Source organism: Micropterus dolomieu, linkage group LG04 (assembly GCF_021292245.1).
Source record: "Micropterus dolomieu isolate WLL.071019.BEF.003 ecotype Adirondacks linkage group LG04, ASM2129224v1, whole genome shotgun sequence".
Taxonomy (NCBI): Eukaryota; Metazoa; Chordata; class Actinopteri; order Centrarchiformes; family Centrarchidae; genus Micropterus; species Micropterus dolomieu.
Genome location: NC_060153.1, coordinates 2,370,519 through 2,395,823, shown reverse-complemented (window position 1 = coordinate 2,395,823; position 25,305 = coordinate 2,370,519). Strand labels below are relative to the sequence as shown.

Sequence of the window (25,305 nt, the reverse complement as noted above, 5' to 3'; positions counted from 1 at the left end):
ATGTTGAAACAGGAAAGGTCAAACAAAAACATGTTCAGATACTTTTAACTATATAAGGTATGCCAAGTACATACTATTGAATGAGAACTCAAACTGTAGCCGATCTCTTCTGTTTTTATAGCTCCCCCCTCTGGCTGAAATTAGATCATTGTAGCAGGGCTCATCATTTTAGACTACAGAAATACAGTATGTGTGTGAATAACTCAAGACAAAAGACAAATACAATATTGTTCATGATTTTTTTAAATATATTTTAATACTTTTCTTAAAAAAAAGATGTTGTACTCCATAATCTGAACAAGATGAATCTATTGACCTCAATGCCTCACTCACCAACATACCAACGGGTTGTTCTGGGTAAAATAATCAGAGAAAAATAGCAAAGGGAAAAGAAAACAAAATAAACTCAAAACAATCAAATATGAAAAGGGAAAAGAAATAAAACATAAAAAAAAGGGATTATAGAATCGACACTCACAGATCTCTGGGCCAACCTAAGGGAACCAGGAAAACCTCCTGCTTCCAGTAAAAACACGATGGCACACGACATCCCAAAGCAGTTACCATGAACGATGAAAACATTTTAAAACTAAAAACTAAAAGACAAGATGACAAACAAGAATCTATTACACAGACTGTCGAACTGTGAGGAAGATAGTGGTGGATGAGATGGCTAAGAAAGACTAAAAACATGTACATTGATGAAAGGAAATAATAAAAATTCAAATAAAATAAAGAAGTAAGTAATGAAATGGTGAAGTGCAGATATTGAACAGCTACAGAATGATGGGGCCTAGTAAAGTTGTGACATACAGTGATTTGGGAACCGCTTCTTCACACATTTACAGAGCACACTGCTGCATAACATTTTTAAAAGGGGATAAAGGAAAATTAAATAGCAATAAAAACATAGCCTTTAATATAAAGTGAAAAGAAAATGCATTTTACATGTAAAAAATGTGAATGAACTTTCAGCACTCAATAGATTGGTTTTGGCATAGAGTCGAGAACCCCCCCCCCCCCCCCCAAAAAAAACTGAAAATGTATGAGAGAGAGAATAAAACAGACGAAACAATCCTCTCGATAGAATAAAAAAGTTTTTTTCTTCTTTACAGTAAATTCTACAAAATCAAAACCAGAGCTCAGAGATGAACACAGAGACAAGCTTTGCTCCCCGAAATCCAAATTCCTCTCATGTTCTTTTTTGTTGACTTTTCGTCGTATATAATATATATTCACGTATCTATTTATATATATAATATGTATAATTTGAAGGGTATGATTGTTAGTTTACAGGCCAGAGCGCTAAGGCAAAGGACACACTCTGAAACTTTTAAAATGCCATCGTTCCTTCCTCATCGCCCTCGCCATCACTGAAACCCCCACCTCTCCAATTAGTGACTGAAGAGAGAAAATTAGAAGGAAGGGAAGGGAGGAAGGATGTCTTAGAAAAGTGTGTGAATGTGGCCGGGATGTTGCGTTCGCACTGTGTCCTGAGAAAACAACAGTGTCTCAGATTGCAGCTGAACCTGACAAACTAAACCACACCACCCCTCCCAGTTAAAATCCAACATATAATAAAAATTAAAAAGACAATATTAGGAGAAAGCAAAAAACAAAAACAAAATGATCTGTCCATTTGTAATTTGTTTGCCCGTTCCTTTTAACCCCTCCCCTTCTCTCCTCTCAGACATTACAGAAAATGTTTTTTCAATTAATTTCTTAAATTAAACTCCTCCTCTTCACAGCCATTATTTTATTTATTTTTTATATGTAAAAGTTCCGTTCCCTCCTTTTCATTCTGCCTTTCTAGTTTTCCTTGAGGGAGCCGACTATCTGACTATTTCACTGTGTCTTCGACCGGTCGTCCATGGAGACCCAGACCCAACAACCATAAACACCAAGCCAGACACCAAAACGTATCTGAGGTTGGAGGAAAAGAGGGTTGCTTATTTCAATTTCACTTCCCCCCCTCTCATTCACATGACACAAGCCAGCTGTTTCAACTACTGAGAGAAAGGGACAGTTACTATCAAGTCTGTGTGTGTGTGAGTGTGTGTGTGTGTGCGCATCTTTGTGAGCAGCGACCATGTGTATCAGAGCATCGTGGTTTATATGCATGTTTGTGAATTTGCTTGTGTGTGTCTACAGGTCTTTCTCTCACTCCCATCATCTGCTTTTTCCCTCTCAGAACAGATTCTCTTCGAAAATGGCCATCAGGTCGCTCTGGAAGTTGATGTCAATGGTGTCAGCCATCTGCAGAGGAGAGGAGAGGAGAGAACGACGAGAGGCATTAAAGATTGTCTTTAATATAAAAATCAGTGTTTCCTTTGTTTTTCCCCCGTTTTTTAAAGTTCTGTGCGTACCGCCTCTCTCCTGCGCCTCTCCTGCTCGCGGCGGCGTGCCATCTCCCTCTGGTCGAGAGCATTCTGTGCAGGTGTGGAGGATGGGGGTGGGGCTTGTGGCTGTGTGGGTGGGGCCTGTGGGGAGTGAGTGGGCGGGGTGGAAGCTGGGGGTGTGGGAGCAAGCGGTGACTGTTGCTCCTGGCGACGGCGGGCATCTTCTTGCGCTCGACGAGTGTGTTCCATGGTGTCGTCGTCATCACGGCTACAAAACAAAACAAATCAAAAAGTTAGATGGCTGGCTGCAACAGGTTTGTTAAATCTAGATTATCCCATGAGACACAACATAATTAAACCCGACCAATGCTGGATTTATCAGCACAACACCCAATACTATTTGAAAGTTCAGAATTTTTAAAAAGATATTTCTGTGCTGCAATCGTGTTACCTATTGGCAGACATATATACCGATCCTGACAAGTCGGTGATAAAGTAAAATGCTAATATATAGGCTTTGTTGGGGAGTGAGTCAAATATCACATTATACATCTACATACACAGTAGATGGGAATTCAGCCAGCCAGCACTAAAAAACAGTTTTTGTCTCTGGAAGCCGTCCTGGGTAGGTATTTCAGAAGTATTTTTTTATTTGTTGAAATTCTTTGACTAGATCGCTGTCAGGATGTCGAGATTCAACAAATGCTTCTAAAATAAACTAGCTTTAAAATTACTGATGCTGTCCCATTTTTCTAAGCATACCACAGTTTGTTTTCTCTTACACCCTGCAAGCAGTTATTGTACAGTGTTAAATCTAACTCTAAGTTGTCAGTTGATTTGAAATTTGAAAAGCTTGAGGTGAGAGCCACAGTTGAAAGTGTGATTTCAAAAGTTGATTTGTATGGTGTGTTGGTGAGAAGGCAGTCTGCTAAAAACCACTCATGAGCTACTGGATCCTGTCAAAATCAAACAACCAACCACCATAAATAATGAGAGGTCGCTGACAATATAAAAAGGATTATATGAATTTGCCATCATCTGGCTCAGGTCTCAGAGTATCATATTGGTATTTTAAAATAAATTAATACGCAATGACACTACAATGAAAGCTGGATAAGATGTTGACTGAGACCCATCTCATCAAGTTTATTTTCATTCTGTATTCTGAATGAATAGAAACCAACAGCTGCAACGAAGGTAGGCAAAACTAATTTGAAAATCTAAAAAAAAAAAAATAAAAGGCTAAAACATGTGATACATGGTAATAATAACACGGGTGTGATGTTTTTTAACATATTTAAATTTTTAAAGATATTTTTGCCTTTAATTTATAGGACAGTGGATAAAGAGAGAAAGGGGGCGACACGCAGCAAACATGTGGTGTGATTCCTTAACAGTGCAATGTTGATATGGCCAGAATTTTAGTTGTCTACTGAAATGATCATGCTAACCAGCTAGCCCCGGCTCGTCCTGTGTGCCACAAGAGTCAGTTACTGAAGCTTCCACAGAGCAGGTGAACTACTTGGGTTGACGACAACTGTTACGATACATAAAGATGAAATTCAAATTCTGTTGTGTAGGAAGATGCAGTTCCTTAAAGCAACAGTGAGTAAGAAAAGAATAAATGACTCTAAATGATATGTAATTTGAAACTATGAAAAGAGGAAAATCCGCTGGCCGCTAGACTGATTTATGCAGTGCAAAAATGCTGTAGGTTTAAGCTAACAAGCAGTTCTAAGCCCCGGTCATCTTGACTCGAGCTGAACTCAACATGCCACAGCCTGGCGGAAAGTGACTTTGGGCTTTTAGTGGCTCCTGCACCACCACCGTAAAAGAAAGGGGTGCACTGGATTTATAGCACAAGACAAAACCAGAGCATCAGAATGCAGCATACCAATAAATTTATCTCGATTACCTTGTTTTTGTAATTGTTGGAAGCCCAAGTCATAACCACGTGGCATTACTGTTATGAGATGAGGCAAGATTGTACATTTGGAAAGTTCTCTATATACTTTTGAGGACATTGCCAGGTTTAAGTGTACACAATCTTGACCAGTGTCATCACGAAGGTGAAATGCTGCCCCCTTTTTGTTTGGAGCATGTGGTCAGGAATTACATATTATACCTTTAACCTTTAATAATTTCTCATTGATCCATCTATGTTTCCCTCTAAGATAGTCACTTACGCTGCTGACATCTGCTTTGTACACACCCCCACCTACCGTAGCTTTTCCTGCTCTCTCCTGGCCTGTTCAGCCTGTGCTTTCAGCTGTCTCTCTCGCTCCTCCTTCTCCCTGGCGGCCCTTCTGAACTGCTCGAAGCTGTCGCTGGAGGAGCGCACAGAGGAGGCTGGCGTGGACTGGGACCTCTGAGCCAGGCTAGCCCAAGAACCCATGTTCTTTAACTTCACATCCTGAGAGAAGACAAGGAGAAGGGGGTAGAAAATGCAAGTTTAACAGGACAGGAAACGGACAAACCAGAAAGGGTAGTGTAAGTTGCAATGTTGCTGAAGACATTATCTTCTTCATCTCACACTCATACACACCTGAGTCTTCTTGGCAGCGATAGGAGTCTTGGGCTCTTGCTTAATTTTGCTGTCTTGCTGGGAGCAGGGTGGTGCTGGGGAGTCTGGGAGGCGGGAACCAGGGCGAGAACCATCCAATGACTTCAGATCTGATCCTGAGGGAGACAAATGAGGATTACCTACATATGCATCTTATATCATTGGACAGGGGGTCAGGCTGCATATAACTTTGGAAGGAAGCATGCAAAATATTTCTGAATTCAAAGTAACAAAATGAATGACATAAGTAACACAGAAGAGGAACTAAGATTCAGACATATTCTGACACTTTGCTCAGCTTTGGCTACGTGTAACGTTTAAGTCACTCTTCTTTAGCTTTCGATATGATGGTTTATAAGGTAGATATAATAAAACTCTTGTACTCACTGTGTTTGGTGTCAGATTTGTGTGTGTCTTGACGCATGGCCGGGCTGAAGGGCGAGGGGGGCAGAACTGGCGACAGTGAAGGCTTCTCTTTTTTGACCGACACCATGTTGGATCTCTGCTCCTACAGACACGTAGTACATTTATATACACATTCATACTATAATCAAAAACCACAAACAAAACAAAAAAGTGATGATTTTTCCTTTTAACATTTGTGTATATCTAACCTTTAAACTGGCTCACTAGGGCTGACCCCGAATAGTCAAAGATTCAATGCTTCAATGTACGGAGTCTGATTCGACTGTCAATCTCACCGTCGAAGCTTCACAGCGGCGTTATGAAACGAGACTCATACCGTTTTGGCGAAATGGGGGTGCTCGGTGTCTTATTTTCCATAGAACTACTGTTTTTCCCCTAATAGGTATAGCCTATTATGATTTAAATTTCAACATGTACGTGAATAAATCCAAAATTGTAACCATAACTCTTTAGGAAGGGGGCGTCAGTGTGCATGTGTGGCTATAGCGTGTTTATGTATGTGTGTGTGTGGCAGAAGGGGAACACTTCAGCTCCGCCGGTGTTGTGCCGAGACGTCCGCACCTCGCGGGACGTTCGGATCATTGATCACCATTGATTAACCACACAAAGAATATTATATCGTTTTTAATCGCCTACTTGGAATGGACCTGCGACGTGCATGCAGTTGTCAAGCAAATACAGTCAAGCCATGCAACCAGCATAAAGAAAAAGGTGGATCGCTCACATGTTTCTTGGTCTGTGGGGGTGACTGCTGTCCCATTGTATGGAACGGAGGCATCTGTGGAGAATGCATCATCAGGGGAGAAGGGCTCTCATGCAGACAACCTAGAAAAACAGATATATTGCAAATTTTATCCATCCATTTACCATTGTAGAGCATCAACATGCCTTTGGTGTGGGAGACCTGGGTTCAATTCCCCCTCAACACACCCACCAATGTGTCCCTGAGCATGACAATTAATCCCTAGTTGCTCCAGAGGTGTGTGACCTCTGACACACAGTATAGTAATTGTAAGTCGCTTTGGATAAAATCATCAGCTAAATGAGTAAATGTACGTAATGTATGTATTTATGTAAGTATTAGTCTGAATTCCATTCCATTCACTACTTTTAGCACAGCAGCTGTTTAATTGTCCTGTTATTTAGTAGTTACTCAACATGCTATAGTGTGTGTAAAAAAAAAAACAAACAAAAAGGTTTAAGAGCAGGTATTTGTTCTGTTTGCCGTGGCAATGCTTTTAATGTTGGTTTGGTTTTTGGCTGGTTGGTTTTCAAGATCTAATTGCCCTTTCCTTTTGCGATACTGTTACTTCACTAATACTTCACTTAGTAAACCCCAACAGCAGCTATTTATTAATAACATGTATTCCTCTTTTTACTGTTATCATCTTGGGTGGACCAGATCATCATTTTGGGAACCAGTGGCTTGAATATATAGATCTTACCTGTTGAGAAAGGCTCTGCTTTGCTGCGTGGTGATGGCTGCTGTTGATGTTGCTGCATCTGTTGTACCTTCTGCTGCAGGGCCACCCCCTTCTGCTGCTGCGATGTTGACATGTGCGGGTGTGGGAACGGCTGCCGCATATGCGCATGGCCTGAGCTGTGCCTCTGTGTCAGGGCAGGGATGGACGTTGCCACAGCCTGCGTGTGCATCGATGGAACCATCTGAGAGGCGCCCTGCGTCGGTGAATGTGTGTGCGCATGTAGCGGCTGCGGGGTGGGTCGAGCCTGGAGCGACTGCAACAAGGTGTGAACTTGACTGAGGGGAATGATGTCAGAGCTGTTGGGCGTCATCTCTTCGTCGTCCTCTAGGAGGGCTTGGGGAGGTTGTGCCGAGAGGGTACCCAAGATGCCATGCGATGGGGGTGAAGGGACGCGGGGGCGGGCGACGGGCTCGGGTACAGGGAGTGGAAGTGAGGGCTGAAGCTGGGGTGAGGGGGATGGAGGTAGGGAGGGGAGTGAGGACGGGGGAGGCTGTGGGATTTTTGGAGGAAGTGGCGCTGCTCTGTTGCTAGGTCTTGATGGTTGCTGGGGAAGAGCATTGTGGATCGCTGCAAATGACACAGAAAGAGAGGAATGGGAAATGAGACCAAAAAAACAAAAAAAACAAAAAAAAAAATGACATGTTTATACAAAGTATCTGTGCTCAAAAAATATGTTAATTAATACATATTTAATTTAATTAATTATCCATCCATCGTCAACCGCTTATCCTGTGTACAGGGTCGCGGGAGGCTGGAGCCAATCCCAGCATCGGGCGAAAGGCGGGGTACACCCTGGACAGGTCGCCAGTCCATCGCAGGGCCGTTGATTAATCGATAAATTGATAAATTGTACATGGTAAAAATATTATATAATCTGGCTGGTTGGACAAAATAAATTATCTGATGTCACCCTCTGGGAAATTGAAAACTATTTCCTAACATTTGACAGACTAAATAATAAACCAGATAGCTATTAACTAAATAATCATTACTTGCAGCCGCTAGATGCTTTAATATTGTCACATTCACAAGCATTTCTAAAATGCACTACAGAGATGCAATCTGTGTAAAGTGTTACTAAAGTATACACACCTGGTGAAGGTATGATGGGATGCTGGTTTAAGAAAGGGTGCGTCTCAGTGTGCGCCTGGACAGTCGGCGTGTTTGCATTGAGGAGGCCAGACACAACAGAGACACCGGCAGTAGTAATGGTTGGATTGGGCTCTGTATTCGACTGCGTCAGGTGAGGGTTCATAAAGTGAGCCAGAGGATCAAATCCAGAGGCCAACAGCTGGGAGGAGTCCAGAGACGGGACAGACACGGTTATAGGTGGAGGGGAGACAAATGATGGTTTGGACTGGACCACTTGAGGCTGACTCTGAGGCTGAATCTGAGGCTGGGAAGCGACTGGACCCAGTCCGCTATTGATGGACTGGTGGTGCAGCCTCTTGGTGTCTTTGTTGGTCGAGGTCTTCTTCTGCTGCTTGGGAACCAGCCCTGGTAGACAAAAGGTACATGAAATATATAGAGGAAATCTGATATACTGAATAATTGCAGCTACTGTTAAGATTAGCTGAAAGTGTTTATTGTTATGTGTGTACGTTACCATTCTCAGAGTCTTCACTATCAGAGGAGTCGCTGCTGTCTGAAGATGAGGATCCTGTCTTCATCTTTGTCACATTTGTGGTTTCCAGAGGCTTCTCTACTGTAACAAAAGATACCCACAAGGGTCAGAAAATGATGGGTCAAGACATTTAACCAGTGTGAAGTAAAAAAACACCACCGTAAAAAGAATTATTGGAGAAGTTTAACAGTTCGCCAAACATGTGGTGATTCCTCGGGGCTACACTTGGCTTTTTAATATGGCTGATATGGCTGTGATGGATAAAAATATTAAATAATATAATTTTTTTTTTTGAAAAATCCGCTTATGTTCGCTCTGTTAGAGAGTTAGATGAGAAGATTGTTAAAATCTTATTACAAGGCTACAGCCAGCAGCCACTTACCACTGGATAGAGCCAGGCTAGCTGTTCCCCGTTTCAGATCTTTGTGCTAAAGGTAAGATGCCCGGCTGCTGGTTGTAGCCCGATACTTAACCGTCAGATAGCAGTCTAATATCAATCTTCTCATCTTGAAAAGTATTCGCAAAATGTCACAGAATTCCTTTAATATTTTTTATAATTTATTATAATCATACTGTATGTCGTAATATAGCAAACGTATGGTAAATAACATGCAATGTAATCAAACTGATCTGAAATTATATCAACAGTGTTCCATTGCCATCCGTGACATGACAGGAAAAGGATAAAACAAACAAAACTAAAACTACAGATAATGTTACTATTTAATCAGAATTTGCTTAGAATAAAAATCACTTTGATTACACTGAAGGTCGCTAAATAGTAATATTAAATAATTGACCAGCCCTTGATTATATTCAATGATGATAACAACATCTGAAATAACTATAAGTATTTCAATGTTTATACAGGTTATTTTTTGCTTTTTTTGTCAATTTAACTGAAAAGCAGTCATTCCTGTGTAGTCTATGGCCTGTAAGCCAGGAGTTGGGAGTAGTCTTTCTACTGTATGTAGTCTTAAAGACGTTTCACTGCTCAGTGGTTAAGCACAATTTAATTATGAGTGGTAGAACAAGACCTGCAAGTGCTACAATGGTGAGATTTAGTGGGATCACAAAAGTCCTGCGGCAATCCCTTAAAATAAGTGTTGCGCACACATACAACCAGCATACCTGACAGCTTTTTCTTCTTCTTGAGGCAGCTGGAGACATACTTCTCCAGCTCTCTCAGCGTGGAGGGTTTCAGTGTCTCAAAGTCAATCTCGATCTCATCCGGGTTGGAGTTTTTCAGCGAAGGTTCACGTGTTTGGATTATGTGCACGACACGGCCCAGTTTGTCACCAGGCAACTTGTTGATGTCCAGGCTCAGCTGGCGCTTCTCCTCGTATGACATTGGCTTGCACTTATCGGTGGAAACCCCCCCGAATTCATCTAGAGGAAAACCATAATAGCAGGTTGATACTGGGCCAGTGTTAAAGACACAAACACTTTGAAAACAACACCACGCTCAACACATCTCATTTACATACCCATGTCATCCTCTGCTTCAAGAGAGGCAGAGGGGACCAGAGGGGTTGGCCCAGGCTGCGGGGGCACAGCTGGGCGGCTATTTTTAACTCCTTCTTTCTTACTGCAATTGAGAAATGATTAGATTAGCTCCAGTTAACGCAGCTACAATAACACCATCCATCCATCCATCCATCGTCAACTGCTTATCCTGTGTACAGGGTCGCGGGGGGGCTACAATAACACAATTTATCTTATTAGCTCTGTAACACCCACCCAGGCTTTTTCCTTTCCTTCTTTGCAATGATTGGTTCCTTGCTGCTCTTGTTTTTCTTAGAAGTCTGAAGCATCACAGAGGGAGGTGTCTCCACAGGTTCCTCTGCTCCCATCTTCTTCTTGTGCTTTTCTTTCTTCTTCTCCTTCTTCTCCCTCTCTTTCTTCTTGGGCTTGATGGCCTGGGGCTGGGAAAGTGCTGCTAGCTGTTCATGGACAGCTTTAAGCTAGAGGACACAAACACAAAGACAGTTGTGGTCTTAAGAGACGAAAAGACAGCAGCCTACACATTTGTTTTTCCGTGTTTCAGCATTCACCCACGTTCGGTAAAGCTGTTCTGCGTGGCCCACCCACCTGTCGTGTCTCATAAGCCTCCCTCCCCCTTCATTTTCCATCCTCTAACCTGTTCCTGTAACTCAGCCAATCGCTGTTGCCTTTCTTGTTCTGAGTCTCCTCCAGAGGACTCCGATTCAGAGGAACTGGAGCTATCGTCTTCCGAGACAGCAGAAGGAGGCGGGGCTTGTCGAGTGGAGGGGGCAGGGTGGAGGGCCGATGATGGGGTGGGAACAGAGACGGGCTCCTCTGGCTCATCAGGCATTTTGGCAAAACGCATCTCAAACACGTCCTGTTAGGACGTAGGACGGCAGGAGAAACTGTGAACCCTACTTGAACCACAAATCATGCCAGCACAAACCTCGCCAAAGAGCAATCAATGCAATGACAAATATCATTCTTTTCATATTTCAAGCATTTTGAAGATGTCCATGAAAAACTGAAAAAAAGAATGTTATTGTTAGCGTGCATCTACATGGAAATACACTATACAGGGAATACATATATGTCAAATTTACTGGACCTAAATACTATACTGGAGAAACAGGGGAGTCAAGGGGCTCACAGGTCATTTTGCCCTCAAGTAATCTGGCCCTGGTCATATAGCGTGTATAATCTTTATTGTGAATTGCTTGACATGTATGCCGTGTTGATTACCTGTAATTTGCGTGCCATGCCAACCACATCATGGTCTGGGGGATTGTACTTATAACAGTTGGAGAACATCAACCGGACGTCCGCTGCAAATTCTTGTGCGTCTCTGTATTGTCTGTTGTCCAGCTTTTTCTAAAGGAGACAAACAAACGCACCACCATAACCAAAACCTATGCAAACTGTATCTATAAAACCAACTATCATAAGCTGACAAGTACGGAAATATGATTTCTCTCTAAATGGACACTTAGGAGACTAGGAGACCTTAGTATTGAGCTAAAAAGAAGTCCAAAAGAAAATGCATGTTTAATCAGACTCTTGATATTCTTTACCCATTTTACACCATATAATCCTTGTTTCATCTCCTATCACACTATACTGCATTTTAGGTAACATTCTTGTATGTGTAGTTATATTGTTAAATGAAACAAAGGATTTTGTATAGAAAAGCATATCATTTATATGTAATGTATCAAAACCCAGGAGTTGCTAGGTCCATTACATGTCGGTCACCAATCCTAATAAAATTACCTTGATGGTGCTGAGATCCATGGGGTGCTTGATGATGTCGTGGTAGTCGTGCAGGCCAAGAGCTTTTACATCAACAGGCTTGTAGAAGGGCCAGGCATATGCTACATGTTTCTTAGACAGCATCTCTCTGACGAGGCGTGCGCAGGAACGCAACTGTTCCTGACGCTTCTGTGTACCCGTCCCTCCAGTCTCCAAACCGCCTCCCAGGTGGTGCTGAGAGTCAGGCTGCAATGCGTCTTTTTTGGGTTGCTTAGATGGGCGACTGCTCTCTCGCCGTGGCCGAGTCTCAGCAGAGACAGGCGATGATTCACTGAGCTGGTCGTTGGCTGTGGGTGTGGTGGTGTCTGCTTTCCTCTTCTGGCTCTTCCTTTGCTGTTGGAACATCAGAGATCAGAGGTTAAAAAAAAAATCAGCTTGTGATTAAAAAGAATGGCTGCAGACTAGAGGTATTCACAGATCCCAAAAAATCTGAACACAAAAGTATCAGGAATCGAACCTGTCTATTATTTGAAAGCTGGGACCCATACAGCACTGAGAAATGTCTGACCCAAACCTGGGGGACAAACAATACCCCAGTGGCTACTCCAGTCATTATTTCAGCTCAAAAAGTCCATTTGCTGTCATAACAAACACGACTCATTTACAATGAGCTTAAGATAACTCGACATTTCCATTATAACCAGCGCTGTCTGATCCCGGCCAGGTCTTCTTTGATCTACTTGGGTATTACACATAATGTTATACAGACCCAGGACCCATGCAAATAGAGCAGGACCTGACCCCGACTCAATTGACTGTATAAAACATGGATCCAAGTACAGGTCCCAGCTACTAGCTCACTTGTCCTTACCTTGATGAGGGCAGGGGAGCTCTGCAGCATCGGGGCAGGATGGAGGCCCGGGTGTGTCTGGGCTGGAAGGGGAACAGAGGTCATGCCCTGGGCCAAGACGTCGGGTGTTGAGAGGGGGAACAGAGGTCCCAAATGGGGTGTGTGGGAGGTGGGTGTAGGAGGCACGCGGGGGGGTTGAGATTGGGCCAGGGGAAGGGCCAGGGGCAGGGCCAGGGGCAGGGACAGAGGCTGGGCCTGGGGCAGAGACTGGGTTAGGGTGGGAGGGCCTTGAGGGGCGGGTATCGTACGGGTCTGCGGGGTGGTTGCAGGGGATGAGAAGCCTCGTGTGTGTGGGGTGGTGGAGGGGGACGATGAGTCTTGGCCTGAATCTGACTTGGTGATCAGAGCTGGAAAGAAGAATAAAAAGACAAGAAGATTGTAAAGATAAAATCAAGTAGAACACCAAAGTAGGTTTAAAGTAGTCTGCGAAGGTTCTCAGTCATCCCGGTCATAGTTATCCAACGAAGGTTGAGGTCAAGGGCAACTGGACGTGGTTGAAAATACTAGAAGACGTTTCGTCCCTCACCCAAGAGACTTCTTCAGTTCTGAAGAACAGATGGACGAAAACGTCTTCTAGTATTTTCAACCACGTCAAGTTGCCCTTGACCTCAACCTTCGTTGGACAGATTATAAACAATGGCATAGGACGTGGCTAAAAAGCAGCAACAATAAATGTTTCATGCTAGTTGTAGTTGATGTAGAGGGAGAACCATATACTGTATAAAACACAGAAGTAGTCTCCGTGACATCACCCATAGGTTTCTGTTGTGAAGCTGAATCTGGTTGGCTCTAGCTGTTGCCATCCAAGTCCCTGACTCAGGCTTCTCCAAAATGGGCAAAGAGGGGGTGCTTAGGCAGGCTGAATGCAGCCCAACCTACTGGCTGGCCACGTGTGAAAGCACCCACCCTCATTCAAACTGGCCTGCCAGTAATCATGTATAACTTTAAAGGTTCTGTAGGTAACTTTTATGAAAATAATTTTATACAGTAGTACACAAGACATTATTTGTGAAAATATAAATCTGGTTCCACTGGCTCCTCCTACTGCTCCTAATGCCATTTGCAAGAATCCACCACTCATGAGTCACAACAACTGATCAGAGCCAGGAGGAGTCTCTAACGCAAAGTCAATCACTGCTCGTGCACACTCTGTGCAGCCCCACTCCTCGCCTCTCACACAGTCAGCCTCAATATCTTCAGTGAGTGGCTTCAGAAGATTTGCAAACACAATGACTGAAAAACAGAACTTCCTATCCCTCTTTTGCCAACAACAGCGTACAGTAAGAAACACGAGTGTGAACACGCTCATTATGTTCGATGCCATGGCGTTCAGATCGACAAGTGCCATTTTGAGTGGGAAACAGTGGGAAATAGGTTTTGAGGGACGACAGTGGTATACTAGACTCTCATCTCGGTGTTAAGACGTTGTTGAAGAAAAACATATTACATCCGAAACTCATACCTGGCTCCCGTCTGCCCCCTCGGCGTCCCTTGGTGACAACAGCAATCTCAGTCTCTTCCTGCGGCATCTCTGTGATCTTGTGGAGAAATACCTTTTCCAAAGCTTCTGCCATTAGGACAATATCATCCCCAGGCTAAACACACAAACACATGTTTAGATAAGCTTTTCGTTCAGATGCTTTCCTTGAGTACGGTAATGAATTGCTCTATCGTCTCTGAACTTCAAATTCAGGGAAGACACAAGTAACTGGAACTTATGTGGCCGATGGCTGACCTTGTTGTAGATGTAGCAGTTTGTGAACATTGTGTTGAAGTCTTGGATACACTCCTGGGCATTCCAGTAATAGTTGTTCTCCAGACGTTTTTTTATCGTGCCCATGTCCATAGGGATCTTGATGATCTTATAGTAGTCCTTAAGGGAGACGGAGATCAGGTAGTGAGTTTTGCGTTAGTAGCTTGTCTAGACAAAGGTAAGTGAAGAATGTGAGAAAACAAACACACAATGTATGCTTATGCCTTTTAATCATCTTCTTTAATCAGTCCAAAATGTACAAGTCACATCAACTATGTCAACTGTCACCTGCAGCACACATTAGAGGTGCAGTGGCCTGGCACATGGTCTATAATATTAAAAACACATCAATGAGCAACACCACTGCAATTCCACATTTATTTCCATGCTGCTGTAAATATTTACTAGTGCACCAAAATTCATGGATGAAAATAGCCCACAATATATACACTAATTACTGTTTGAGTAATGTTTGCTAAAAACAACAGTGCCCAGCTGTTTTAACTAAATAATTAACCTATCATAAAAAAAAAAGAATGTATTTGTGACCCATTTGGGCTCAAGGCTGAGAGCAACACACATGGACACATGCTGGAGAAATTGGCAAATATTAAAGATACAATGCATGCTTGTTTTGGTCTTTTCAAGTGGATTGATTGACAGCTAAAATATAGAATACTGGTGGCTGGGTCCTTACAGCATATTGTAGAGCATATAAAGTGGCTTTGGAGTGCACGTTATTTCACTTTGACATTCCTCCTCTGGAAAGCAAAACTCTGCAGCAAAAACAAGGGACACCAGTGGCCTGTACTACGCAGCGAAGTAACTGGCTTATCCAGGTAACTTCAGGATTAACTGTGCGACGTTGGGTGTAACTTCCCGATTAACCTGTACTACAAAAGGTGGATAGGTGTTAACCGAGGTCTGTTGCCATGGCAATTTAAGCTGCATCTCTAAACTGCTCCAAGCAGGTTATGTTCATGGTTTACTCGAGGTTACGGACTACACTCCACATCTGTACTCAGTGTTAATGATGAGAAGTAGGCTATTAATACACACCACTTGATTTATTAGTCTGCGGTTGCAGCTGAAATTACGTTACTCTTAACACAACAGCATTATGTTCATACAGCGAACACTGCAGCCTCTGTGATGTTAGGGAGAATATCCTAATTAGGCTAAATAACGGGACAGTTTCTGTAGATGTAGCCCATCTGTAGGCTATGACTGAATTAAGCTATCCTAACTGTTTTCACATATTTAGAGTGACTAATTTAGGTGTCCAAAACGTAGGCCTACCGACCAAGGGTGGAGGTTAATAAACCGAGAAAAATAATCCAAAATGAAAGGGGTAAATTTAAAAAAATTAATGTCACGAAAAATCCAAATCACTCTGCTGTTTTCTTCTGAATAGGCAATTCACGGCAAAGTCTCTAAAGTGCATGATAGTCTAGTGATTGTGGGCTAAACTCGATATTTCCTCACTGCTAAATCCGATTGTGAAGTCTAATATAATTATCCACTACATGCATAATACACGGCAGAGGTGTGTGTGTGATGTTGCAGCCCTGCAAAGTGAAGCGATGTGGTTCTTTGACAAAAAAAACAAAAAAACAAACTCCACTATTTCTCACAAATGTTTTTCTCATAAATGTATGACTATAATGTCAGAATATTCAAGTTTTTAACTTGTAGATTTATGATTATTAACTTCTCGTAAATCTACCACATTCATCAATTCTTTTTCCCTCTCCCCATCCCGCTCCATTTTTTTTTTTTTTATTACAATGGACATAATATGCAGTTGTACCTTTACATCTTAATCATATAGAGCTACACATAAAAAAAGAGTTCATCAAATACAAAACAGAGAATGAACCTACATTAAGAACACTGTGAAGATCATTACAAATTTACTCAATGCGATGCCCACAAGCCTCCATGGCTTTGTCGGCTGCCACGATATTAGATTATGCTGTTAACATGTCTTTAAACTTCTCACATTCTGACACTATCAACGTGCATTCTTCTGGGGAAAATCCGGAGCATGTGCCGTTGCGAAAAAACTCTGACTGCACGTCCGAACACACCGCTTTCATGCAAACGTGCACCAACTCCAATTAAGTTAACACCGACTCAATTAACTAACATCTTATCCACCGTTGTAGTACAGTTTAACACCAGTGTAGGCAGTCAAAGTTTGTCAACCCTGGCTTTGCTTAATAAACCCGCGTTAACTCTGAGTCAGGTTGAACTCCCTTCGTAGTACAGGAAGCGTAGCTGCTGTGTTGGTAACAGCTAAAGCGGATTCAAATAAATAAATAAATAAATAAATAAATAATAACCACAGAAGAAGTAGTATTTTCATTAAAGTGACGAAGTCAAGTCAGCAGTCACAATGGGCCAATTGAGGAAGCAAGTCTGTAAAAACAGGTTTTGATGCTGTCAGTGTATACACTTTGATTACAGGCACGCAAACATACAAACACGTGACTCACAGGCAAACCGAGTTTGATGGCATCTACAGGAGCTTGGAAGGGCCATGCAAAGTGATGTTTCCATAACGTCTTCAACACCTCTTTAAGCAGGAACTGAAAAAGAGCAAAATCATACAAAAAACAAAATAAATCAATCAAATTTAAGTCCAAACACTAGATACTATTACATGTATAAACACAAACAGAAATACCTGTAGCTGGTTGGTCTGTCGTTTGGGTCTGGAGGGGTTCCATGTTTCAGGGGGTGGAGGGTTGAAGGGGAGAGGCGCTGGGGCCGAGGGAGGGTTATGGCTGCTGCCTGCCTCCAGTCCGTCTCCCATCGCTGTGGTGGGTTGCAGTGGCTGAGCAGACAGTTTAGGCAGATTGGACCTGGCAGGGGCAGGTGGGACCGGGGGAACCCCCCTCAGGCCATTACACTCCTCACTTGACGCTCTGGAAGGACAATCAAATCAAAAGCTTCAAAACCGCTGCCTCTCCTGTTATCGTTACTGTGCCTGTTAGCATAGCCGACTCTGATTCAACTTTCTCATACAAACCACAGTCAGCGTCATTAACATACCTCAGACATCAAACCAACCACTCAACCTCAAATATGAAACTAACAGAGGTGTGACAAAAACACTCCGCTCACAAGACGAGACACGTAAGGAGTTTACGAGATCGAGACCAGATTAAATTTTAACACTATTTTTTAAGAAAGCTTCAATACTGAATTATATGTGTGACGCCCTGTGGGGTCATGTGTGAGCGTGGCCAATCACTCTCTCCCTTGCTGGTGATGAACTGAGGCTGATTGCAGTAACTCTGGGTACCTGGGCCCAATGCCCTGTAGAGTATTTGTAACTCCGTGTTCTCATTCTTAGGGAGCTGCTGCGGGGCTGAGGGGACAGACGTCCCTGTAGGCCGACTCCCCTCTGGTTCTTTCCCCAGACACTACTGAAACAACCGATGGTCATACGTCATCCTTTGACAACTTTAATTTAGCACAATTCTTCATTTGGCTTAGTTTGGTATATATATATTTTGTTAAACAGTTACAGTGCTGTGTCTCCCTTTTGTTGTGACCACTTGAGCCAGGTCATAACAAATGGGGGCTCGTGCCAGATTTAGTATACAGGCAATTTGATAACATAGGGAATCAGGGAGTATTGTTGTAGCCTGGCAAGTTCTTGTAGTTAGTTATGTGGTAGTTTCTTTTCTAGAAATAAACACTTCTCACCACAAATCCACACACGTTAACTTCAGCACCTAAAGTGCAGCTCACAGTCCCAAACAGAGCAAGGTTGGGCCTAGATTTTAGATGTTTATATGACAAAGGTCTACCAGCTACGTTACCAATCGTCACAACTGTCTGGACTCACAGCGTGAGAGTGGGTTAATTTGATTACTATCACAATTATGCCGGTTTTGCATCAGCGTGTCTGGAGTTGATTCTCATCACTTATACATTTGTTCTTCACTGCGTGAGGAAAAAGTTGTCTTAATGTAGTTTAATGTAGTCGACATTCTGTCCCTCGTCGTATTTTGTCTTTAAAAAAATAAATAAATTGCACTGAAGACACATCTTCGTTTACAATTCCAGACCAGCTACATAAATATTGACTAATGGTTTAAGGTCAAATAAAGACTGTTTACAGACTGTCTTTCTGCCTCATCAGGTAAAAATAGAATTGGAAAATATAAATACATTTACTTACGCTATAAGACATTAAGTACATTATGCAAAATACAATACAGAAAATACAATGACACTGTTGCATAAAAATACTTTTCACAAATTTAGGGTAAATAAGCACACTAAGTTGGCATTACATTTCCAGAAGATATGGTTCCTGTTTTTTTATGGTTAGTGTTCATTTTGTGGTACAGTGCCTGTATTTGTTATTGAATTGCAACAGATCAATACTATATACGCTCCTTGATACCAACCAGCTCAATGATAGCGAAAGATGCTGAATAACAAGGTATAAGTTCAAATTCATAACATATGCAATGCTCAGATGTTGCTATTTATAATGAAAATATTGAATAATGTATGATGGTAAAAAGCAGAGGCCCGAGCAAGAAGGAAGAAAGTTAGGTGAGGAATGTCTTGGGATCTCTTTTAGATGATCACCCAGCAGTTACAGGTGCCAGATAAACACTTGTTACAAATCAGTACAATGTTAGTATCAGCATGCTGTCCATCTGGCATTGACAATTAATTTCTTGTTTGGAATTTCACTGTCAAAAATGGACAATGGACTGGACAGAAGGCAGATTCTGGGCTATGAGGAAATATTGTAGTGAACATTTTTTTATGTGTTACCAATGGCAAGTACACCAAGTACACATTAACATGCAATTACTGTGCTGAATAAAACCTTTGATTTATTTACACAAGAATCTGACAGTTATATCATGCAGCAATAAGAACAACCCATTGAACAGCGTAGAATTTAGCAATTTACTTTCAGGTAATGCAGTTGTATTAGGGGTGGGAATCTCTATTCCCCCTTCGATTCAGAGGGCTGTGATATTATGACAAAAAGATTATTCATGCATCTTGATGTATCGATTCTGTCTATACAGGATCTCTTATTTATCAGTGTGTGATTACTTTGCATTTTAAATATAAGTAAGTAAGATAAGTATTTGTCATGATCCATAATGAATTTACTTCCAATATAATAAAACAAATGGCAACAATGTTGCTGGAAGGTTACATTTGCCAGCATGTCCCAGCATTGCAAAGAACCAACAGGAAAAGTAAATTGTGTCGGAAGCAGCATACTTGTTCAAGATGGAACGTTGTATCTCCGCATCTCCCATTCAGCAGAATGTTTTATAAAGTCACTGAAAAGACACAGAACTTCTTATGTGGATTTTTCCCACCCACGAGTCCTTTTTTAGCAGCAGTTGCACCACATGTGGAGGAGGCTTGTTAATGACGTAGCTTATCAAAACAAAACCAAACTTGGTAGCTAACAAATGACATCCGCACTGGTGTGTTCATAGTTGCTTTACATCCGTGCTTGCAAAATAGCCACGTGTCTGTGTCTTATAACATAATAAATAACAACTCTCTTTGTGTTTGTCTGCAAAATGCTAACATGGCTGCCAGGTATCTTTGTCGTTAATATACCTGGGCGGCATGCCCAAGTAAAGGCAATGTGTGGGAAACAGTGAACATTTAGAAAACTTAATTTTTGATATTTGTGAATCGATTCATAATCAACCACGTCACGATGCATCTAAAGCTGCGTTTCAACCAAAGGAACTATACCCCGGAACAAGGAACCTTTTGGAGGAACTCACTGTTTTTCCACCGGAGGACCAGGGTTTAAATGTAATTCTGGGGTCTTCATTTTACCCCCGGCGGGTAGTACCTTCCGAAAGTACCGGTACTTTGGGGGGCTGGGGCTTGCCTTGCTGTGAAATTCTGCATGGGCGAGTAGAGGCTACTGGCTTTAACTGGAGAATGTCGGCTGGTTTTCTACGACTGCTCGTCTCTTTTCCACTGTTGTTTGCAAACAAATACTTAATTAAGTAAGTACTTTATGGCTTTATCCAGTTTGTTATTAAATGTGTAACGGACTTTATCGTGTGTCTCTTCATTATAGCTCCCACGCAAAAAAAGCTGCTTTAATGGTCATGTAAAGCCTATAGTTTTTCATTGTATTCCAGTCAAATCTGATGTTCATTTATAATGTTGCTCATGGATAGTGGTTACAAATAATGATGCCTGTGCATCGCTTTGAATGGCTTCAGCCTATGTCAGCTGGTTAATTTGCCTTATCTTCGCAGGTCTTTAGACCATGGTAGAAACGCACACAACAGTGGGCTGAAGGAACCTTTTAGTTCCTTGAAAAGAGATCTGGGGACTTAAAAGTCCCCGGTACCTTTGGTCGAAAAGCGGCTTAAGAACTAATTTTTTCCCCTACACCCTAGTCTGTATCAGTAAAAACTATGGGGGAAATTCCGAATTAGAAATGTGATATTGACCAATCAAAACCATTAAAAAGAAAAAAATGATTTAGCATGATAACCTGGTCAGGGCATGTATGCAGTATCCAGATATACTAACAGACCATAATTTGCAACTGGTGAGTTCAACATCTCTATTATCAAAGCCTTAGTACACCAAATGGGTAATTCTGAAACATTTAAAGACTCACATGTTTGTTGCTGTGGAGCTGTGGTCTAATCCAATTGTGTGACCATATCTCAGCTGGTGAGGCGACAATTTCCTGAGGTAACACCGGAGGTTCTTCAGTGACACCCTGTGGGGGCAACACACAGTCAGAGGGCCGAGTGTCACACCTGAGAGAGTGATGTGTGTGTGTGTGTGTGTGTATATATATATATATATATATGAAAAAAGGATGCTTGATTAAAACTGGGTCAACATATCATCTGTGGACTGTTTCATATGAACGTTCAAATACACTACCAGGTTAACGTTTGGCCATGCTGTGTAACAAGCAATCGTAATCAGAGTCCATAATACAGGCAAAGAAGAGAGCAGGAACAACATAAACAAATGTTTTGTTGCTTAATCACACATTAGAAATTTGATAGTGCTTTGTTGTCCCTGTTTTTCTAACCAGTTCATTTCACATTCATATTCCTGTGCTATATTTACAACAGATCCAGTGTCAATTACAAAATGTTCATGAATTCTTCGTGGAAATGATCTTTCGCTAACCCAGTGGTTCTCAAACTTTTTTGGGCCAGCGCCCCCCTATCCAGGTCCCAAACCGACCCCTAACTTAGCTCTAATTATTAGCTCCTTACATGCTTGCTAATAACTTTTAATAGCTGGGTGACAGCGTTGTGTTGGACAGATTTGTGTTAACGAGAGAGAGAGAGAGAGAGAGAGAGAGAGAGAGAGAGAGAGAGAGAGATATGCTGCGTGAATACACGCTGCCTGCAGCTCAAATATGATTTTAAATAGGCCTAGTAAAAAAAAAATTTGAAAGTCAATGTTGATATTGTGGCAGGCCGCCACAAATAAATGAATGTGTGGGAAACACTGTAACTTATCTGCTCTTGTTCAAAACTTTCTGCACTCGAATCTCTCCCACATATGTTGAGACATGTCAAGAAAAAAAGTCGTAATGGGTGACTAACGTCATTATCCTATTTAGAGAGAATTCATAATATTTTACTACATGCCCTATACTGCATTACGTTACTGATTCGCTGGAAGTATCCCCTCGCCGTCTAACAGACAAAACTGAATGAGACGAGGAGGTGCTCATGCCGGTGTCGTGCCACACCTGTCGAAAAAACGAAACTAACCGACAACACCTGTGATCAGACAGAAAGCTGACGAATAATTCCACACACTTCAGCACCTCTGATAAAGTTCTGCTTACAATCCCCAACAGAGCAAGACAGGGCTTCAGTTTTTAACGTTACATTTTTATAGCCTATTGAAACTACAGTATATGTCCGCTTTGGCACAAACTGTCTGCAACTCACAGCGCGAGGTGGGTCCATGTCACTCGCTAGTGTCGCAGCGAAGTTGCTTTTAGGGTGAGTCCGACAGCGGATATCCCTCTTATAAATGTGTAACCACTGCAATAACAAAACGTTCACAGTATATTCCTCAGAGAAATAAACACTTTTTCACCAAGAAAGAGAACGTAAATTTTCCAGAGTTTACACAGTAAACGTCATTCCCCGTTCCCGTGAAGACAGCACGAAGCTGCACCACAAGTAGCTGACCGAGAAAAAAATACAGTTTCGTCCAGTCGCAGTGGACTAAACTGGCAGGTTATAATGTTGCAGACCACAGTTTTTTGCAAGTAGTTTAAAGTTTAAACTCGTATTGTTGTGAATCTTAAGTGTAAACTTGCCTTAGAATTTCCAACCAACAAACGCCCCCCCAACAGCAGCTCAGCGCCCCCCCCCTTCCAAAATATTGCTTCCAGCGCCCCCCATCATCCTCGGAACGCCCCCTGGGGGGCGGTACCGCCCCCGTTGAGAAACACTACTCTAACCGGTACTGTCTAGATGAGACTTGCACATTACATAATACACACAGTACACAATTCATAGCCCAAGACAGCCTCTTGACCCAGTTCTGATGCCTTAATATGAGGTTTCTGAGCTGTCATTACCTTTCACCTTCGACATTTCTACACCGCTGTAGCACTATCATCCATCTGCTCTGACCACTATGACTTTGTCTTGATTCTGCTGACAATTAATGTCTTCCACTTTGTTTCTCCAAGTTAAGGACAATATACAGACAGAATGTATCGTATGCTCGCTTCTGTACTTCCCAGAGAATTAGACAGTACAATGAGTGGTTTGTAAGAACAACATAATTCTCACTATCCCAGTGGCTCTTACATTTTAACTGGCTCCTTTCATCATGTACATGTAAATTCTTTGCTGCCATTTTATTGGTTCTTACATAGTTGTATATAGCTATAGTTTATGTTGTGAGGAGGTGTGTTACAGACTGTCAGATAAGCAAGCTGACAAGGATGTACTGCAATTTCCATGATTTTATGGATTAATATATTGAACTCTGACCTTGAACCTTGACAGTTTCTAGATGCCTTTGATAGTGTATGTGACTCAAAGGTCCTTTTTTTGGAAACTGTCTGTGACAAGCTGTCTATGCTCAAACGAAGTCAACAGATTGTCTTTTGTGAGCTTAATGCGTCTTGATGACCGCTGAATTTCTTCCACCAAAGACCCAAATCATTATAAGACTGATTTTCTCATCAGAGCTTGTGAATATTAAATACATATATACAATGCTTACACAAGACAAATGCCTGCTACGGATCCATAATACAAGGTGTTAAAAAGCTTTTCAATGGCATCATTCCAGGGGTCTCTCTCTTTCCTAAAAGAAACCGAAACAAACACTGCCACACCAATGTGAATTCTAACAGACCAACAGACTGTGGTTGAGGTTTAAAAAATAGTTATATATAACCGTATCCTGAGGATCTACTCAAAAACCGTGTCTATCCAAGCTTGACATTATGGAAGTGCGTTCACATCCAGTTAACATTGGTTGCACATGTCGCAGCTAATCTCAATAAGAGACCAAACGCCAAGACAGTGAAGCGAATAAACGTAATTTGACACCTAAATTAATAATTCTACAAAATGTATCAGCCATTTTGCTACTATTTCGTATCACGTAGCTAGGTTCTTTATACAAGTTTACGTTATCCGAGGAAATCAGAGAAGCTAACGAAGCGGAGTGTCACGATTAACGTTACTCATCAGCAACAATGAACACAAGACACAACTTTGTGTCAACATATTTGCCTCGCTAACCTCCCATGTATGTCAGTACATCGCCTTGTCCACTGAGAGCAAGTGACAGCTCCGCACGTAAACGGCCTTTCAGAATACAACTTGGACGGATTGATATTCTCGAAATGACGTACGTCGCACTTCACATGAGCTCCTGCGCCATCGCGCGTAAACTACGCTGCAAAAAGGACGTAACTTATGTCACGAATACGGCCTACGGGGCTACAAACAAACAGCCTAGCAGCTAACTGTTTAGCATGATACCGACCTGCAGCTAACGTGCACACTGACAGCACAGAGTGTCCAAAGCCACGAAAACGAACTTAACACAAGTTTTGAGAGACGAAAGATACAACACAGAATATACACAATAACACCAAATCACAGTAACTTAAAAGACAATAATTAATCTATCTCGTGTGCCTGAACCGGTGCAAGGCCTGCGAAGACAGCTCATGCTCCGCTTACTGAAGCGACCACTGACAGCGCGCGAAATACGCCCCCGATACCCGTTGTAAACCTTTCACCGGATCCCTGGGGTTGTATGCTTTCGTCTGATATACTAATGTCATCTACACAAAGCTATAAAATGCTATTTTTACCTTCTTCAGTCGGTTGTCAGCGCTCGCAGACCTTCCTCGCCCCAAATCCAGAACAAACAGTCCCGTTTGACGTCGGTGACGTCAGACGCACGGGGGCAGGCCGAAGGTTTGTCAGACGAAATGTCACCCCCACAGCTTCACCTCCTCCCCGGGTAGGATCACGCAATACTAGGTAATGATTTCAACGAACAGGTTGGTGTTTATCGCACAAATTGTGTCTTTGATCCATTTGCTTAAATAAAGATGAGTGAAGTAAATAACCGATAATCTGAAGCTTTAATTCGCCACAAACGTGTAGTAAGGTGTGAACGACTCCATTTAGCTGTAGTCTCATTGCTTTCTCTCTTTTGCTCTTAATAAACGGCAATAAAAGCGAAACACTCATTTACAGTCTTCACAGCTTTCTTATTAGTGTAGCCTTTTGTACTTCTCACAATCTTCATGAAAAACACAAACATATTTTACATTTGTGTATAAAACGTATATTCTAATATAAGGTTGCCATGTAATATAACTGAGAAAACAGTAGGTGGGTGGGGTGTTGCCATTTCTAAAATTAGATGTTAAAATATATCCTTTCCGGGTTCAATCCCTTCTTCGCTC

General features: G+C 42.1%; 1 protein-coding gene across 5 annotated transcripts; it reads right to left on the bottom strand.

Moving 5' to 3' along the window:
- Nucleotides 1–230: 230 nt before the first annotated feature.
- On the bottom strand, nucleotides 231–24,841 carry LOC123969431 (bromodomain-containing protein 4-like). Of its 5 annotated transcripts, none has more exons than XM_046046813.1 (22): nucleotides 24,703–24,841; nucleotides 20,989–21,093; nucleotides 17,023–17,263; nucleotides 16,832–16,924; nucleotides 14,316–14,453; nucleotides 14,043–14,175; nucleotides 12,542–12,927; nucleotides 11,692–12,063; nucleotides 11,164–11,292; nucleotides 10,577–10,798; nucleotides 10,177–10,400; nucleotides 9,924–10,024; nucleotides 9,568–9,825; nucleotides 8,419–8,517; nucleotides 7,905–8,309; nucleotides 6,774–7,379; nucleotides 6,053–6,153; nucleotides 5,290–5,410; nucleotides 4,885–5,018; nucleotides 4,562–4,752; nucleotides 2,367–2,607; nucleotides 231–2,256 (listed from the first exon to the last, which is right to left on the bottom strand). In XM_046046813.1, the coding sequence occupies exons 3-22, from the start codon at nucleotides 17,149–17,151 to the stop codon at nucleotides 2,188–2,190; spliced, it is 4,152 nt and encodes a 1,383-aa protein (XP_045902769.1). In that variant the 5' UTR covers nucleotides 17,152–17,263; nucleotides 20,989–21,093; nucleotides 24,703–24,841; the 3' UTR covers nucleotides 231–2,187. The 5 variants fall into 5 exon arrangements, with proteins under 5 accessions (XP_045902769.1, XP_045902772.1, XP_045902771.1 ...); XM_046046816.1 differs by having other exon boundaries at nucleotides 5,290–5,404; XM_046046815.1 differs by having other exon boundaries at nucleotides 8,419–8,514.
- Between the last annotated feature and the right edge of the window lie 464 nt (nucleotides 24,842–25,305).